The following is a 20,225-nucleotide window of genomic DNA, read 5'->3' as shown; positions in this document are numbered from 1 at the left end:
TACATGTTTCCTCTTTTTTTTCCCCAATTTTATTTTCAGGAGAATTTTCATATGGCCATTGATTGTATGGAAGCTTTTCTAAAGCTTTCTTGTACTAGTAATATACGGTGATTGAACCAGATTTGAAATGATTTCTCTTAAAGGAAATCAAATCAATTTTTGTTGTTGTTAATCCTCACCCCAGGATATTTTTTCCATTGATTTCTAGAGAGAGTGGGAGGAGGGGGAGAGACAAAGAGAGAGAAACATTGATGTGAGAGAGAGACATCGATTGGTTGCCTCCCACACGCCCACCCTGACCAGGGCCAGGGATCAAGCCTGCAACTGAGGTACATGCCCTTGACTGGAGTCCAAGCCAGGACCCTTCATTCGAGGGCCAGGGCTCTATCCACTGAGCAAAACTGGCTAGGGCAAAATCAAATTAATTTTTAATGATCATGGAGAAATTGCCATCCTCAATATTTTTGTTGTTTAAAATCCTATATAATAAAGAGCTAATATGCTAATTAGACCAAACAGCAGAATGACCGCCTGGAGACCACCTTCCGGATGAAGGGGGGGAGGTGGGGGCTGCAAGGGCCGAGCCTCTTGCATGAATTTTGTGCATGGGCCTCTAGTCATAATATAAAACCGGATAATCTTTCTAAATAGTAATTTTTCTACAGGCTCTGTTTAAGGTCTTTTCATAAGTAGTTATACATTTTGTATATATAGTCATTAAGTTAAAATTAAACTATTACATTTAATATCTTTATTATCTTCTATTTTTAATATTGGTTGATGGTTAGCAACCTTCTTTACTTATTTTTTCAATATATTTTTATTGATTTCAGAGAGGAAGGGAGAAGGAAAAAGATGTAGAAACATCAATGATGAGAGAGAATCATTGATCAGCTGCCTCCTGGACACCCCACACTGGGAATAGAGCCTGCAACCCGGGCATGTGCCTTGACTGGGAATCAAACTATTACTTCCTGGTTCATAGGATGATGCTCAACCACTGAGCCATGCTAGCCATGCTTAGCAACTTTATTTCTAAATCAAGGTCCATCGTAGCATTGACTGCTTGTTCAGCATGTGCCCAGTGTTTTACCCTTGTTTTCTGAGGAAATACTTAGAGGACGCATTTCACAGATGAGGGGAAGGAGGATGCCCAAGGACACATAGCTGCTAGTTGCTATAGTTACTATCAGTAATGTGCAAACACTGTCTTATGCTCAAAGCCCATGCATGTTTCACCCACCACACTGCTATGATTAATTATTTCTGTACGACTTAGACTTTGTTTATAATTCCAAGGCAGTCAGTAGTCATTTAACTTTTAAAATATAATCTTTTAATGTCCTTATTATAAGAGGAACTCTAAAAGTTCTGCCCTGGTTCTCTCTCATCCTGTCAAGGAATAAATGGTTTTTCCTTTCCTGTCTACAGTCTTCCCTCCCATTCCCCCTTTTTCCCTCCCCCCGCCCCCTTAAACATTTATCGAGTACCCAGTCTGTGTTAGACACTGGAGGGGCAAAGATGAAAGGGGAGAATGCAAAGAAAATAACAAAGGAAAATACAATATTAAAGTAATAAATAGGTTGCTGTGGGAACACAGAATCAGAAGCAATTGGAAGCTTCTGGCAGGTTTTATAGGACAGTTACTTGAGCCGGAGACTGAAAATGTGTAAGAGCTTCCTGGTAGAGAAGGAAAGGGGCTTTAGAGCAACATGATTATGTGCAAAGACATAAAAACGTGGAGGAATAAAGGAACTTGGCAAGTTTAGGCCAGACTTAGGAATTCAGTGTAGCTGTGGTGTCGGTACACAGTGAGATAGTCCAATGGTGAAGGTTTTTCTGGGAGAGTGTGATGCTATGCGTGGGTGTTCCCAGCACGGGATGAGATGATAACGTTTAGGGCAGGAGGCAGTGCGAAGCCCTGTTAGAGGTCACACCATAGTTTTCAGAAGCCATGGATGGAACTAAGATTTGGGGGAACTGAGGAGGGCAGCTGAATTCGGCAGACCTTGCTGGAATAGAATTATGGAAAAAGAATTGCATATGATAGTAATGTTGGTGACAGTGAAAAAGGCACCAGCTGTCAGACTGGATCTTGGTTCAGCAATCTCAGTACTTGGGTTCTGGCTAAGAAAGACGTCAAAGTCGAGACTCAAACTATAAGAGAAAGTTTATTTAGAAAGTCAAAGAGGTAGAAGTGAGCTGTAGAAGAAATGAACTCAGGAAACAAGTTACAAAGGCAAAAGAAGGGCCCTTGGAGCGGAGGAGAAATAGAGAGGCCAGGGAAATGTGCCTGAGAGGAAGGTGTGGGTGTGCTCCAGAGGGAACCGCAGTGGGTCTTGAGGCTCTTTACCTGGAGGTCTCAGGGGAGGGTCTCAGTAGAATATTCATCAGCTTTCCAGATGTGTCCTTTCAGGGTCCTTGTCTGCACTGATGGTCACACCAGGTCATTAGTTGATGAAGCTGGTCCTGATGTCAGCCAAGGCATCACTTGTCTGGTTTTGCTGCTTTTCTGAATCCGGATCTGAAACACAACTGAGGTGTAGATGTTATCTCTAGGGGTAAATGCTTAAGGGAGTGGTGGTGCAAGGGCCTGCATGGGAGTCCCATGAGGCCACTCTTCAGTCCCTTGTTTCTCTTCCCAAGGAATTTACCAAATGACTAGCAACATGCCCTGGGAGGAAAGGTCAGGGGAGGGTCTGAACTGCATGACCAGCGATATGAAAGGTCAAGGTCCAAACTGCATGACCAGGGATATGCTAGTGGAGGAAAGGTTACCCTGGGGGTGAATTCATGTTTTCCCAGTTTTGCCTGTTGCTAGGCACCCTGGGCTTTCTGCCATGGTGATCTTCTATACCTGACCCAACATCCTTTCTCTGCACATACCTGTCTAACTGCCTACCATGGTAATGTTTATATTACTTGACATCTGGAAATAAAGTATTCAATATTTATGCATTTTTTAATATAACAGAAATGTATCCTTTCAATGTTGACTAGAATTTTCTAAAAACCACAGTTGTTAACTATAGTTGTCAAACTCACAAAAACCTCAAGCAGAGGAGTCTGAAGATGGTTTCGGCATTCCTGGATAAAGAAGCTGTTTGTACATTTCATTTATGTAGGCACTAGAGCCTCAACCGAGCTCCCGGACCACACCTGCTGCTTCAGTGGTGTTTGTTCGAATGCTTCTAATTAAGCCCTTGAAAAGCATGTGCGCTGAGGTCTTTAACAGTAAATATCGTGCCAGTAACCTGGACCCAGAACAACCGTGTGAAATTTGTGGCCTTAGTGTTGGGTCTTTGTGACAGGATTTGAGTGCTCATGAGACTTTTTGCCTACTTCAGAATTTTAAGTATGAATGGGTCAAGTATTTGTATTTCTGTCATTTGCATAATGTGGTGTACTCTGTCATAGGAAGAATTTTAAGCTTTATTACATACTGTTTCTTCATGTACTCATTTGCGATAACTTTGGTTACATGTAAGCCATGTTAATCTGTATCCATTGACTGGGTGACGGTCCTGAGACAATGCAGAGTTCAAAGCCAGGTAGTTCTCTATCAGCACGTGCTATTGAAAGGCTTGTCCAGCCGTGAATGCTGCTCACCAGTTCGAATGCTACCTGGAGGCAAATCTAGCATTGGGCAGTGTTTTTGTATTCTCATCTGCTTCCACATTGTCAGTCTATTGACTCCCTTGGTCAAACACAGAACATAGACATTCATTTAAAATCATAGAGTTGTCTAGATGACTCAGGATCCAGTGTCCCTAACTGAACAGAGTTAAAATAAGAGGACAGATAACACATGTAAAAGAAGAGAGAATTAAGTCATTTAGGCCCATGCGGAAAGTAACTTTCAGAGATATATTTTAGAAAAATGATGTTTAATATTTATATTCAGTGTCTAATGAAGTTGATGACTAAACAGTAGCTCATGAGTTAAAGTTGAGCTTTATTTGCATGAAATTTTACAAATTTAATAACCTTACATTTTCAAAATTGTCATCCATATAGCTTTTACCTTTTTAAGATAAACAATAACAGGACCTGGTTATGTATTCAGATTAAGATGTATATATATATATATAGCTCAGATGACAGAAACACTAATTTAAATTTTATTTAAAATGTATAAACACTGTAGTTGCATCACTTAGTATTCTTGTTAAGCAATGCATTTGAATTATTCTAAAATAAGTGTTTATTTCTGAATTTTCTTTAGGTTACCATTATTTTAGTTTCAAAACTTTAAAATGTGAAAACTGAAAATTTCCTTAAAATGATTACAACTAGCAAGACATTTTAGAAACATTGCCTTTACAAATATAGGAATTTTATTAGGTGATACTTGCCAATGAAATTATTATTTTTAATTAAGTACAATTATGATTTTTTGGTGTTTATTATATGAAACAAGAATTTAAATGTTTTAAAATCCCAAGTTCCGTGCAGGGTTTGCACAGCTAGCCGAAGATATGGACGAGTAACTTTTAACTGAGACCATGAGAGGTTTGCCTTTTATAATGAAAATATTTTAATTTTAAAAGTCTTCTCAGTGTTATTGAAGTTACTTTAAATGAACTCTAAGGAACAATAGCCTTGCTCCAGAGAGAACCTTTAATGAAGGGACAGGAGACGTGTTTGAGCTGAGATGTGATGGGGGAGGGCAGAGTGCAGAAGGTTGGTGCCTTGTGGTCGGGAGTAGGGCGTGGCTTACAGAAGAGGCCTTGCTAGGGGAGCAAGGTGCTTTTGAGGAATTGAAAGGCTAGTGGAGGAAAATTAGTGATAATACTCGGAAGCTCAGGGTGTGTTTGGAGAAGGGCATGTGTAGGTCAAAGGTAGGTGTGTGCCAAGTGAGCATGGCTGAGAGTTGGCTCTGTGACCGAGGGCCAGATAGGGAGAGTCTTAGTATTGTGCATATGTACTCTGCAGTTTGAAGTTTTATGAGCTTAAGAGTGATGTGAAGTGATCTTCTTTTGCTATGTATCCCTAGTACAGTGGTTCTCAACCTTCTGGCCCTTTAAATACAGTTCCTCATGTTGTGACCCAACCATAAAATTATTTTCGTTGCTACTTCATAACTGTAATGTTGCTACTGTTATGACTCGTAATGTAAATATCTGATATGCAGGGTGGTCTTAGGCGACCCCTGTGAAAGGGTCGTTCGGCCGCCAAAGGGGTCGCGACCCACAGGTTGAGAACCACGGCCCTAGTAGCTGTGTCTGTTCCTTGCTTGCTCCTGGGCCTTTTGCTTATTTATCTGGGAGAAAATAGCTACCTGGTCTTGTCACTCTGGGCTAAGGTGCCTTCCCATTTGGAGACCGTTTTTTGAAAATATATTTTTATTGATCTCAGAAAGGAAGGGAGAAGGAGAGAGAAAGGTAGAAACATTAATGATAAGAGAGAATAATTGATCAGCTCCCTCTTGCACTCCCCACACTGGGGATCAAGCCCGCAACCCGGGCATGTGCTCTGACCAGGAATTGAACCTGGGACCCTTCAGTCCACAGGCTAACTCTCTATCCAATGAGCCAAACTGGCTAGTGCGGAGAACCTTTTTTTATTTTATTTCAATAATAATAGAAGAGAGAATTGAAGACATACTTTTATTCTCTAACAATGTGTCTTTTCTGATGAAGGAATAAAGGTACTCAGGTGGGGAAGTCTAATGTTTTAGAATGTTTTCCAAATGTACATTATAAACGCAATTCTGTTGATTTGGGTGTGTTTAGTTCAGGTTTCATAGCAAAAATATAATTATCAAGCTAAAGTAGTCATGGGAGACTGGCTGCTGGGCTAAGATGCCCTTAGGGAAACAAGCCAGCGTCAGACTCTTGCGGAAGGGTGAGGACAGGAGCAGTTCTTTGGGACGCTACAGCAATTTCCAGACTCCGTGTGTGTGTGTGTGTGTGTGTGTGTGTGTGTGTGTGTGTGTGTGTGTGTCTCGGGGGCGGGGGGGGGGGCGGGGGGGGAGGAGTGCCATAAACAATTCATTAGTGTCAGAGGATCATTATGGAACTGCTTAACTTGATTGAGAACAAACTGATAGTGGATGTGGTGCCTTCAAGACATCATTGACCCGTTTACAAAAGCAGGTCTTCAAGGGCCTCTACTTCTCAACATCGTTATAACTCAGATATTTGTTGTAGCAAAAGTGCATTTCTTTAAAATCATTCCGTGATTTATTCTGTTGAATTCAAAATGTTTATTCTATCAATTAGCCTGAATTACTGATGTTTGGGTGAATCAGGTGAGATTTTAATGCTTTTATCATTATTCACACAAGTTGTTCTTTCCCTGAACATTAAGCCTGACTGTGAATCAGGTTGTGTTCTTATACTTCTCTTACGAAGAAAATTCATTTTTTGGTTCAGGGAGAAAGTGTTTCTGTTTGAATCGATTTATCAAAATGACAAAAAAAAAGAGAATAAATATTTGTATGCACGGATTTTTAAAATTTAAAGGAAATATTTTTCCTTTAATTTGGTCAACAAACAGGTGTGTGGTTATTCTGGAGAATATGCAAACATAAGTTCAAATGTATATCTTGTCTGAAAAATAAAGGCAAAATAAAAGAACATGATTTAGAAGAAGATAGTTTTAGAGACACAGAGCCAAGTATTAAAGAATGAGTTCCTGTTCTAACTAATAAAACATCTTTTAGCCCTAGCAGGTTTGGCTCAGTAGATAGAGTGTTGGCCTGCGGACTAAAGGGTTCTGGGTTCGATTCCGGTCAAGAGCACATGCCTGGGTTGTGGGCTTGATCCCCAGTAGGGGCATGCAGGAGGCAGCCATCAATGATGTTTCTGACTCCCTCTCCCTCTCCTTTCCTCTCTGAAATCAATAAAAATATATTTTAAAAAAAACCCCAAAACATCATCTTTTAAAATTGTCAATTTCCTAACATTTTTGTCTTGTAAAAGGTGTCATAACAGTGCCTGCCATAAACTCCTGGCCTCTTATGTTTGGAAGGGATCTGGCCATATTTGTCCGGGTCTGAGTGAGAGACGTGATCTGGATCAGAATTAAGTCTGGTGTTACTCTGGCAGTGTTTCTAGGATATTTCCAAGGTTCCTTCCTCTTGGCACTTTCCTGCCCAGGTTCTGGTGATGAAGATCCCTGTCTTGCATTCTGAGGAATGGCCCAATAATAGGTAGAGACAGCCTCTTCAGAGACTGGTAGCAGCTTGTAAATCTTTTGAGTTGGGGCTAAGCATGCAGGCCTAGCTTACAAAGCAACAGAGATTATGCAGTGACCTGTCTAATGTGTCCAGCTACTTTATTCCCTCAGTCTTAATGCTTTATCTCGTGTGATAAAGACCACTGACTCTGGCGACTCGGAGCACTTGACCAAGCCCCTCAGAACCTGGTGTAACACAGTTCTCTGTCGAAAGGTTTGAGCTGCACATGAAGCAGTCACATAGTCATGTGAGCTTCCCCAGCATCTTTGATCAAGAAATTGGCTCAGCAATACCCAGTGGGAATAAAATTGGAAAGGGGAGTAAATTAAGACACATTTTAGACAGAGTCTTCTGTATTTATTCAAATATAAGCATGAGCAACGGACCATAGCATACCGGTACTTTCTTCCTTTAGTTTGAATTGTGGCATGGGCTCAGGAATTACACGGCTTTGTTTCTTCAAAAACTGGTTCGTAGTTCGAGCTTTTTCTCAATTAGACGGATATTTAATGTTGCCTTTTCTTTTTAAACTGTGTATACTGGCCTTGAGAAAGTAGCAAGCCTGTGTCTGCTATGACATCATTTCAAGAGGAGACTAAAACAGAGGCATGTGTAGGTGTGTTTTAAGCAGTGAGGGCTCTTGAACTGTTAGTTTAGTCCCAGTGGATTCTTAACAGAATGTCGGCTGTTCCATTATCTTGTACAAATATTTGGCACTGGAATTCTCTTATTTACTAACTATAAGTAATACAATATTTTTAAACCTCCAATCACTGGGAAAGGCAAAATAAACAACTGACATAGACCTACTTAGCACTGAAAGCTTGCAGGGTTTAGTATTTGACAGGGGAGAGCCTGGAGTTTACCATTTATCACTTAGTGAGTGCAGGTCTTTCATCAAACTTTTTGTTTATCAGAAGTGTTGGTTGTGTAGCATGTAGCGAGGAGTCAAAAGGCACCGTGTTTTAAAAATACTAAAATATACAGTAAAGTATGTTATATTTTGAAATAGTTTTTATTTGGGGGAGTTGAATCTCAGACTGTACTAATTTTCAAGGATAAGCTAATCTGACTTCTGCAGTTTCAAAGTATGTTGAATGTTAGTTATGAAAAAAGGATCTATGTTTTTAGTTATAAATTAAGAGAGTAGCAGGTTAAAACCACCTTCTAGTATTTATAGTTTTTACGCTTCTGCCAGTGAAATATGTTCTCAGTGAGGCAGTTCTGTGACACTTGATTATCTGCTTGCTTACACAGAGAAACATGTAAATGTTCAAGAAAGACGTTACATCTTTGTTTTAATATAAAAATTCTTTCCTAGCTGGCATTTATATAGAAAAACAGTTTAAAAATAACTGTTTTGTCTATTTGTGGCAGGAAACTGGATAGAATGAGGCTCAGTTTAAGGCTTACTACACAAGAGTATTTTTTCCTATATTTGTCCACTGCTTATTAAGTTTAATATTCTCAATAAATATACGCCCTCAGTAAATTAAGTGGCTTTTAAAGGGCAGATTTATTTATTTTTGTTTTCTTTAGATTGATGTTAGAAATGAAAATTTAAAAATAATCCATCTTCCCAAAAGTGAAAATTATTTGACATATTTTTTGCAAAATTAAATATTACTTTCTTAGAAATGTTATTAATATCAATTAGTAACAGTAAAGAAGTGAAGATGTAAAAAGAAAATAAATCACTTTAACATATTAGTGCTTTTATCAAAGTTCAGTTTAATGAACTGGTAAGCACTCATTGGCTACATGGTACTATACTTCATTAAAAAACTGTAAAATGCCCCTGGCTGGCATGGCTCAGTGTTTGAGCATTGACCTATGAACCAGGTCAACAGTTCGATTCCTGGGATTTCCTGGGTGCAGGCTCAATCCCCAGTGTGGGGTGTGCCAGAGACAGCCGATCAATGATTCTCTCTAATCATTGATGTTTCTTTCTCTCTCTCTCCCACTCCTTCCTCTCTGAAATCAATAAAAATATATTTTATAAAAACCTAAAATGTGAATAAGAACAAAAATTAATTTTTTAATCAACGTTAATATTCTCAACAAATATACCAAGTGTCACACCTAGCTCCGCTTTCTCTGGTAACAAAATAGAATTTATGATATTTTTGTAATATTTTTTGAGGAGTAAAGTATATAATATATGTAAATCTCTTGCACAATAAATGATTTGGGCATCCATACCTGTGTGTATTCACACGTACACACAATTGCATATACACTTACATACATACTAGACGCTTGGTGCACAGGATTCGTGCACTGATGGGCCGCGTGGCCTGCGGGAATCAGCCTGCTGTGGGAGTGCACTGACCACCAGGGGGCAACTCCTGTGTTGAGTGTCTGCCCCCTGGTGGTCAGTGTGCATCATAGCGACTGGTCAACAGGTCATTCTGGTCCTTCTGCCGTTCGGTAGCTGGGCTTTTACTAGTATTACATAGGATAAATATATTGATATTTTACATACTTTAAATTTTATATAGTCACTAGAGTCCCGGTGCACAAAAATTTGTGCACTTGGGGGATCCTTCAGCCCGGCCTGTGCCCTCTCGCAGTCTGAGACCCCTCGGGGGATGTCTACCTGCTGGCTTAGGCCCACTCCCCGGGGATCGGGCCTAAGCTGTCAGTCAGACATCCCTCTGGCAGCCCGGGAGCCCTTGGGGGATGTCCACTTGCCAGCGGGGAGCAGTCCTAAACTGCAGTCGGACATCCTTAGCACTGCTAGGAGGCTGGAGAGGCTCCTGCCACCACCACTGTGCTGGCAGCCATCAGCCTGGCTTGTGGCTGAGCGTACTGACCACCAGGGGGAAGCTCCTGCATTGAGCGTCTGCCCCCTGGTTGTCAGTGTGTGTCATAGTGACCAGTCATTCCCAGTCGTTCTGCTGTTAGGGTCAATTTGCATATTACCCTTTTATTATATAGGATAATGCTTGATTACATACAGATGGGGCAAAAGTAGGTTAACAATTGTGAATACACGAAATGTAGTTTATTCTTGTATTATTATTTATTTATTACTAGAGGCCCGGTGCATGAAATTTGTGCACAGGGGGAGGGGGTTGTCCCTCAGCCTGGCCTGCACCCACTCCAATCTGGGACCCCTTCGGGGATGTCCGACTGTTGATTTAGGCCCAATCCCCACCTGTTGGTTAAATCGGCAGTCAGACATCCCTTTCACAATCCGGGACTGCTGGCTCCTAACCGCTCGCCTGCCTGCCTGCCTGTATGCCCCAACAGCTTCTGCCTGCCAGCTTGATCACCCCCTAACTGCTCCCCTGCCGGCTTGATTGATGCCTTACTGCTCCCCTGCTGGCCTGATCGCCCCTAACTGCCCTTCCCTGCCAGCCCAATCACACTCAACTGCCCTCCCATGCCAGCCTGATTGCCCCCAACTGCCCTTCCCTGCTGGCCCAGTCACCCCCAACTGCCCTCCCCTGCTGGCCATCTTGTGGTGGCCATCTTATGACGACCATCTTGAGGCAGCCATCTTGTGATGACGTCGTGCGTGATGCCACCTAGGCTTTTATTATATAAGATTGTATTATTTTCCATACGAACAACAATAACCTTTCTTTTGCCTCACCCTTGATCATACATATCTCTTTCCTGCAAATAAATAAAATTCAGGTCTTCATCATTGAACAACACTGCCTGTAAGATAAAATTCTAAGTTCAAATTTTTTAAAAAATATGTTTTTATTGATTGTCAGAGAAAGGAAAGGAGAGGGAGAGAGATAGAACATCAATGATGAGAGAGAATTATCGATCGTAAGCTTCATAATTTTGTAATTTAAATTAACTATCCTGGGAAGTAATTCACCCCACAATGATTTGAGCAGACTGTATGTGTGGTTTTAATAAGCACCATTGCAGGAGAGATCCAAATTTCCAAACAGAGTCTGGTGAAAGAGACCTCTGGGATGGTCTATAAATTACATTTAAATATACACTTGTTTATTTCATTATAGCACTCCTATTTTGAGCTTCTAAAAGAACGTTTAGCAAAAGGATGATGGTTTCTGAGCATATAGTTTCCAGTTGTCATCCACCCACTTTAGTCCTAATAACCATGAACCATAATTGGGCTATTTACAATTGTCAGCCATTTTGAATAACTTTTTTTTTAATGTAAAATATAAATATATATAACATCCTTTGGCTACCAACCTTTTTTCTTTGGTGTGAAGGCATCAGGGAGGCTATTGTTTGTTTTAATTTTTTTTTTTTAGTTTTATCAGAGTGCTTCATACACATAATTTAGAGTTAATTTCATTCTAAAAATCTTACTATGAGAAATACTAGTCCTTCACCCCTAACAGTGCCACTCCTAAGACACAGCCACTTTCAATTTTTATTTTAGCAGATTCCCTCTAAAGCACATATTTATGTAACTCTTCTCATTCAATTAATTTTCAGTTTTAAGCACTATGTGCTGATTTCACATGAAGATGAAGAACTGGCCTCCTTTCTGCCTTTATTCCCTCCTCCCCCAGGCATACTTCCTATCTCACCTCAACACCGACAATTCATAATTTTGTTCGGATCAGTGTTTACATGATCATGACTATGTAAATGCTGTTCACAGCTGGGCTAGGCAAAGGACTGGTTATAATTTTTTTCTGAAATAATACTTTCTTTTTGTTGGAATTAACATTCCTGTTTTCTATGTATTTCTGTTTAATTAAACTTCCCCAGTGTAAGTCTCGTCCTTATATTTTCATATATTTGGGGCATTTTATTGATGATTTTTTAAAGAGCTCCCTCTCCCAGAGCGTTTTAGACCTGCTGAAGAGTTGCTGCATTGGCTATTCCTTTACTACCTAGGGCTGCAAAGGGGCACTAGAAGGTTACTGGCAGGATCTTGGCTCAGCAACCTCTGTGCTTGAGTTCTGGCTAAGAAAGAATTGAAAGTCAAGACTCAAACTATAACAGAAAGCTTAAAGAGACACAGAGGGGGATTTATCTGCTCTCGACTTGCCTTCTCAAAGGGAGTGGTGCGAAGGCCTGCATGGGAGTCCCATGAGGCCAATCTTCAGTCCCTTGTTCCTCTTCCAATAGATTTACCGAATGACTAGCAACATGCCCTGGGAGGAAAGGTCAGGGGAGGGCAGAACTGCATGACTGCATGACCAGCGATATGAAAGGTCAGGGTCCAAACTGCCTGACCAGGGATGTGCTAGTGGAGGAAAGGTTACTCTGGGGTGAATTCTTGTTTTCCCAGTTTTGCTTGTTGCTAGGCTCCTGGGGCTTTTGCCCTGGTGACCTTCTGCAAGTGGCCTATCCTCCTTGCTCTGCTCCTGTCAGTAGAGCTGCTCATCACACTATTATTCTGGGATTTTCTTTTGGCCTCATTCCTATTTTAGGTCCCAGGTTTCCTGGTAGAGAAGCCATTGTCCTCTATTCAGTCTCTCATTTTAGGGAGACATCTTCCAGTAGTTTCCTGAAAAAGCAAATAGAAGAGGTAGATTTTTTTTAAAAAGCCTGTATGCCTAAGAATGGCTTTAGATAGCCTTATGTGTTCATATTGATGGCTATAGAATTATAGGTTAGAAATCATGTTTTTCCTCAGAATATTGAAGAACCTCTTTCACTGTCTTCTAACTTCCAATATTTTTGTTGGGAAATCCAGTGCTATTTTAGTATGATTTGAGTTTTGAACCTCTGAGGAAAAGGTATGTAAATTTGAACTTCAATTCTCTGTACTTTATCCTCCACGGTACCTTCTGTCCCCGGTTTTACAGTTTCCACAGGACAATGACCCCTCCAACTCCTATGTTGGTGGGGGTGGGTAGTCACTCAGTTGCATAGCATGGGGAGGGACCTGCGCGTTCTAACTTCTTCCAAAACAGGTTTTCAATAAGTCATCCTCTTTTTAGCCGTACCTTCCAGAAGTATCTGGGACTGCCAAAACCTGAGCATTGGAGGGCTGTGTAATGTGAATAAGGTTGTCCCAAACTTTCCCCACTACTGGGTAAGCATTCAGCTTTTGAAGGACTGCTGAACAATTTGATAGTTTTCTATCTTCTTTGCACCTTCCAAAATATACTTGCTGTTGTTCTTTTCTTTTATCTCTGGGTTATACCTTTTAAATATGTTTTTATTGATTTCAGAGAGAGGAAGGGAAATGGAGAGTGAGAGAGAAACATCAATGATGAGAGAGAATCATGGATCAGCTGTCTCGTGCACTCCCCCTACTGGGGATCGATCCCGCAACTCAGGCATGTACCCACACTGGGAATCAAACTGTGACCTCCTGGTTTATGGGTTGATGCCCAACCACTGACCCACACCGGCCTGGCAGGTTTATACCTTTTAAAATATCACTTTATTGTTTTTCCAGTGAAATTTCAAGAAGGAGAAGGGATAAGTGCACATGTTTAATCTCCTCAAATACTTGCAGGGGACAAAGACACTGGTGGCCTTTGCCATTCTTGCCATTCTTTGGTCAACTGCAGTTTAAAATAACAGACACGTTGATTTCAGTATTTTAATAAAAGAAGTTGGATTCCACACCCTCCACACCCTTCCTGCTTCAGTTTCCCAATAAAGATGTTTTGAAAAATACCAGCTATGTTTGCACTGGACAGGGATTTCCCTTGTGCTTCAGTGAGAATGACGCTGAGAGTCTGAGGTGGAGATAAAGAGATTCTTCACCACCTCCAAGCCTAGTTACATCTATGCAGGAAATGTGCATTGGGTATGTGCCCTATGTCAGGCAGTGAGTTAAGTGTTTAAAGCATTGTATGATACCTCTTGTCCTCATGGAGTTTATATTCTAGCAGATACTGTGATCTGGTTAATAACGGTTATCTTTAGGTAGTGCTTACCGTGAGCCAGCACTTGACCTGCCTGAATCCTTAGCACAACACTGCAAGGCAGTGTTAGCATTCTCATTTTACATAGGAGGAAATGGAGGCTTAGTGGTTTGCTCAAGGTCATCCAATTGGTATGTAAGGAGCCAGAATCTGAAGCCAGGTCTCTTTTATTTCAGAGCCCGTGTTCTTCCATTTGTATAGTTAAAAAAAAATCAACGAAGCAATTTCACATACAGTGTTTTATAAAATCTATTATCTAACCCAGTGAGGGCACTCTTTTTTTTTTTTATCCTTACCTGAGGATATGTTTTTATTGATTTTAGAGAAAAAAGGGAGGGACGGGGGAGGGAGGGACAGAGGAAGAGAGAGAGAAAGAAAGAAACATCAACCATTGCCTCCCTCCCATAAGCATCCCAACTAAGGATTGAACCCGCCACCTTTTGGTGTATGGGATGAAGCTCCAACTAACTGAACCACTTGTCCAGGGCAAGGGCCCTCACATTTTAACTAAAAGTAATTATCCTCAGCTTGAGAGATTTGATGAAAAACAATCACAAATTAATTACATCATTTTGGGGCTGTGTCCTATTATCAGCTTGCCTGACTTGATTAAATTTTTTTTTAATGAACATTATGTTTAGGAATAAAACTTCTTTGTATAACACAAATTTTACTTTAATTACAGTAGGAGAACTTAGCTATTTTAAGGAACTCTGTATTGAATAATATTTAAAGCAAATAAAATAGTTTATCATGCAAATAATTGCGTTCTCATTTCCTTGTCTCAGCACACACTTTTCCAGTCTTCATTTGTTTAAAATGTTTAGATAATAGTAACTCAGGATATATGGAGAGAGTCTGTATATTGTTTCTTTTCTTTAGCCGTGTAAATTGTCTTAAATGCTTAAAGGCATACTAATTTATCATAGTATAATCCAAATGAAAGACACATAGTCAATATTTAAAATAGAAATGTGTAAGCAGAAGTCAAGGGGAGTCAAACGTTAACCAGAAACTCTCTTTAGAGAAACTCAAGGAAATCTGAAATTGTTTTGTTCTTTTTTTCAGTTGGTAAGCTCATCATTATTTCCACTGACATTTATTGAATACTTGCTGTGTGACAGCTACTGTTTAGACGCTGGGGATGAAATGATGTTTAAGGATAGGCTCTCTGCCAGTCAGAACCGGTGGTCTGGCAGATCAGTGAGCGCTGAGACTTGTGGGGGAGGCAGCCAACTGGCTTAAACGCCGAAGCCTCTGAGGATTGATGTGCAGCCGACAGAGAAACCCTGATACATGGAAGATGGAATAAAGTAAAATGGTAAAGAACAGGAGATGAAATACTGGGAAATAATGATGAGGAAGACACTGTGGCACACTGCTGGGAATTAAGGCTATGTCCGGGAGAAATGGACAAGTCAATATTGGATTGTGTTTCACAAACTAGTTCAGAATAGTGTTGAAATCATACTTCACAACTTTGAAATTTAAAAGTTTTCAGCCCTAGCGGGTTTGATGGAGCGTTAGCCTGTGGACCGAAGGGTCCCAGATTCGATTCTGGTCAAGGGCACATACCTTGGTTGCAGGCTCCTCCCTGGCCCAGGTCCTGGTTAGGGCTCATGCAGGAGGCAATCAATCGAGTGCTATTTCTCTCTGTCTTTTCCTTTCTCTTCCACTCTCTCTTTAAAAAAAAAAAATCAATGGAAAAATATCCTTGGTTGAGGATTACGTTTTTTCAAAGCACTTTCCCATTTATCAAATCAACCTTGATAGCAGTAAAGAAAGCTTTATTTTTAATTTCATTATACAGATGAACAAACTGATGCCAGGGCAGTATAATGATTTTGCTCAAGGTCACAGAATGTTTCAGAGCTGTATTTGAACTTCAGTCTTTTGACTCTGAATTCAGAGCTCTTTACACCATTCTAGAAGGATAGCATTAAGGAGAAGAAAGAAGAGACTAGATCTTCAGACTTGGTTGGTACAGATCATCTCATGAAACCACGTGCACTGGGAACGTAAGAAACATGAGAGACACATGCGAACACCTTTACCAGAGATGTGTATACATGTTCCCAATACTGCTGAGGACAGCTGATGGTTTTGTAGTGAAATATGACACAGAAGTACACTTCCAACCATAACAGAGCTCAGCAGAGCTCTTGCTTAATTCTTGGTTAGTTTTGTTTTATTGAAACGATGGGTTAGTACCGTGCCTAATAGATGCCTCAATTAGATCCAGCCCTTAAACTAATTAATGGCAGAGTGATTCTTTGTGCAAAAACCAACATGAGGATGCCTTTATCTAGGACTCAGAGCTCACTGAGAAAGAATGCAGCCCTAGCTGAGTAGCCCAGTTGGTTAGAGCGCCATCTTGATACGTCAAGGTTGCAGGTTCATTCAATCCCCGGTCAGGGCTCACTCAGGCAAGAGTCAACCAACGAATGCATAAATAAGTAGAACAACAGGCTCATGTTTTTCTCTCTCCCTCCCCCTTCCTCTCTCTCTAAACAAACAAAGAAACAAGAAAAAAAGAATAAATGCAGTTGATCTGCGTATGCTATATTAAAAGTTTCCCTTGGAATTAGAAGATGGGATGTTTGAGACGAATGCAGTGGCAATGAAGCAGAGACCGCTGACCATGAAGCTGCAGCATCATTTACAAAAAAAAATATTTTCTTTGAATTACATTTTAGATTTAATTTGTTGTAAGGTCAAGTAAATCTGTGCCCTGTACCTCTCCCACCCCCTCTGTGCTCCAGGTACCTCTGAGTTCTTAATTGACTAGCTCACCCTGTAAGGTGGCCTTGCTTTTGATATTGCCTCTTCCTGGTTGCTTTTCCACATACCTTCACAGCATCACCTTCTCCTTGTCATCACGGATCCACCTTAAAGATTCCCTGCAAGAAGAGGCCTCTCCGGATCACCGATCACCCAGCCCCAGGGAGCTCCCGGTCCCTGGCCACCGTAGCCATCTGCTCTGTTTTCATTTATGCTTTTATTAAACACCTGCGTTGTGATGAGGAGCACAGTAAAGCTCCTGACCTTAAGGGAGTTGCCACTCCAGTGACAGGAAATAATCAATAATCATCACAACCTGGTACCCCCATCCTGACCCCGCACCAGAAGCAGAGTGGAAGATTCGAGAACAGTGGCGCTGTTTTCTTTCTGCTGCAGTTAGTGCAGAGAACCTTCAGAGAACCCATTCTTTCTCACACTTTTACTACTTACTTCTGTAAAGTTATCTGCACAACCGGAGAGGTGACAAGTTATACCATAGAGAACATGGCTGGCAACTTCTCCAAAATTTACTATGCACGTTCTTGAGCAACTCGCGTTGTCTACTTTTTGCATTAATTTTCTCATTTGTAAAATGAGATAGACCTATCCATTTCATAAGGTTTTTGGATGAATTATGAAAGTTTTTGAGCCCTAGCTAGTGTGGCTCAATGGATAGAGCATTGGCCTGTGGACTGAAGGATCCCAGGTTCGATTCTGGTCAAGGGCATGTACCTTGGTTGCAGGCTCTATCCCTGGCCCTGGTCAGGGCGCATGTGGGAGACAACCAATAGATGTGTCTCTTTCACATCCATGTTCCTCTCTTTCTGTCTCCCCAGCTCCCTTCCACTCTCTCTAGAAATCAATGGAAAAATATCCTCGGGTGAGGATTAACCAAAAAAAATTATGAAAGTATTTGATACATAGAGCACTAGGTGGGTATTAAGTGTTGTCTGCAGATGTCTCGAAGTTGCTGAAATTTTCCCCACCTGTTCCCCAGGGAGCTTCCCAGATGTGTGCCTCTTTTCTTTCATCGGATAAACAACACTGAGTAATATTTAGCTCATCTCAGATGACCATATTTTACATTGATTCTACTCTAACAGCATTCATTTTCTGTTTTTCTACAGTACTTTGGAAGTTTACTTGTCATTTTCTGTGTAGAACTGGCTTGTGGTGTTTGGACATACGAGCAGGAAATTACGGTGAGTTCAAAATGGGATACAATCACAACCTGAAATTTTATCCAGGTCAGCCTTAGAGAGCAGATCCTTTGGAGTAACTGAGGCACATGACTATTGATTTGAATACTTATACTATATGATAACATGTAGTCCCAGTACTTCTGGAAAGTAACACTGTCTTTTCTGTGTCTGAAGCGTAGTTCCAAGCCCTAATTTGTAATATTTCATTTGGTGTACTATGATATGTCTTTTTAATCCCACAGATTGCTTAAACATGGATAGAATAGGCTTAAAATAATATATGTTTTAAAGTAGTTTTACCAACTTTTGAGTATGCAGCTTGGGAAGATTCTTATTTGCAACAAGATTTAAGAAAGCGTGACAATCTGCCCAAAAGCCTTATAAAAAGCTGTCCACCCATCACCGGGAGGCATGCATCCCCTGTTGGGCCCACGCTGAGCCATCGTCCACTTCAAGAAGCGTATTTGAAGAGTTGCAGTGTTTCCTCCAGCCTGGAAACACTCTCACAGTTGGACACTTGGCTACATGGAAACAGCTCTTCAGTTTTTTTCTCTTACTTTTGCAATTGAAACCACGGGACCAACGTTTATCGTTCTGTTAGAATGGATGCGAATAAGTTCCTCAGTCTTCAGATGTTAGCAGTCATGTTTGATTTACCGTGTGCACTTCACTTTTGCTCACACAGCCCATTATTACTTAGTTAACGTTTGTTCGCTTTATTCTGGACAGTGGTAGGCTTACACCTCTGCATGCCTGTGATCGCTGGCTGTTTTCATGGTGGCGGGCCAGATTTCCCCACTGTAAGTGTCAGGGTAATTCCAGGAAGATGATGCTTTTCCACATGTAGTCCTTGGACTGTCTAGCAGGAGCCGCCCAAGGTGATTCTCAACAATATGCATTCTAGGGCTTGATGCCAGGTCTGCTAAATCAGAATAGAGGGGAAAGCAGAGGGAGAAGGGACAGAGGACTGGGCATGCGCATTTGTGACAGGTTCCCCAGCCGAGTCTTCAACTCTTTAAAATGTAAGAGTTCTTTTTTTAAAAAAAAATATATTTCTTTATTGATTTCAGAGAGGAAGGGAGAGGGAGAGAGAGAAACATCAATGATGAGAGAGACTCATCGATCGGCCGCCTCCTGCATGCCCCCACTGGGGATCGAGCCCACAACCCGGGCACGTGCCCTTGGCCGGAATTGAACCCGGGACCCCTCAGTCCACAGGCCGACATTCCATCCACTGAGCCAAACCGGCCAGGGCAAAATGTAAGAGTTCTTAAGCAGAGAGGCCCCTCATTCTGTATTTGTTTCAGGGCAGCATTTCGGCAGCTGTGTGAGAAAATTAAAGTTGCTTATGGTACTGATGCAGTTATTAAAGATTTTATGCTGAATCTGCTGTGACACTGTTTTGATTACTGAGTGGTAATTGCAGACTAGTGGGTTCTCTGCATACTCCAATTTACATGTAAATGATGCTTTGACAACTGCCTCTACCCTGAACCCCTCTGGAAAGCCCTCTGAAGCATCCCCAGTGTGTGACAGCTCTCAGCAAGAAGAGAGGATTTATAATTATTTATTTCTCTATAAAAAATTGAAAAGTCAGGGCAGGTTCTAAGTAATTTAATGTAAACTTAACTTTTTGAAAACGAAATCTATTACATAGGAATACTCGTGCTATCTTTGATAATCATATTTTCACTTCGTGCCCTAGAAACTTTGCATGTGAAGGGGGGTGAAAAATTAGTTGTTTTCAAGGGTCCAGTTTCTGTGTTTCATTGATAAAGAGATGGTCTCTTAATTTTTTTCGGTTTTTAAAAAATGCATGTGTCTCTTTGACATTCAAGCAAAACATAATTATTAATTATTGATGCCCTCACCTCAGCTTTTGATTGTGGTTTTTTTTTTTGATAATCAAAGGGTTTTTAGAGATGAGTTTACTTTCTCTGGATTTTAAAAATGGTTTTGACGGTGTTTATGTCATACACCGTCAAATGTTGGTAAATCTCCTATGTTAAAACAGTTTGAAATGAATTAATTTAATGTATTTGACTGGAAATATTTTGATTCTAATATAATTCTAAGAAACTTGAGTTCATTGAACGGAATTTATCCTTACTGTGTAGATACTGTCTTCTATTCTGTTAAGGGGCCATCTGCAAGTATCTTAAGATAGCTTTTTTTAAAAATATATTTTATTGATTTTTTACAGAGAGGAAGGGAGAGGGATAGAGA

General features: G+C 40.7%; 1 protein-coding gene across 1 annotated transcript in view; it reads left to right on the top strand.

The window, feature by feature from the left end:
• Window positions 1–20,225, top strand: part of TSPAN12 (tetraspanin 12) — a 68,673-nt gene that overhangs the window by 22,927 nt on the left and 25,521 nt on the right. The window contains exon 5 of the mRNA XM_070423787.1: window positions 17,925–17,999. Within this exon, the coding sequence (XP_070279888.1) occupies window positions 17,925–17,999 (75 nt within the window). The remainder of the gene's footprint in view (window positions 1–17,924; window positions 18,000–20,225) is intronic.

This window comes from Myotis yumanensis, unplaced genomic scaffold (genome assembly GCF_028538775.1).
Source record: "Myotis yumanensis isolate MYYU_CA2020_CCGP unplaced genomic scaffold, mMyoYum1.0.hap1 SCAF_9, whole genome shotgun sequence".
NCBI classification, from domain to species: Eukaryota; Metazoa; Chordata; class Mammalia; order Chiroptera; family Vespertilionidae; genus Myotis; species Myotis yumanensis.
The sequence above is the reverse complement of the archived record's forward strand: the minus strand, read 5'-3'. Positions and strand labels throughout refer to the sequence as shown.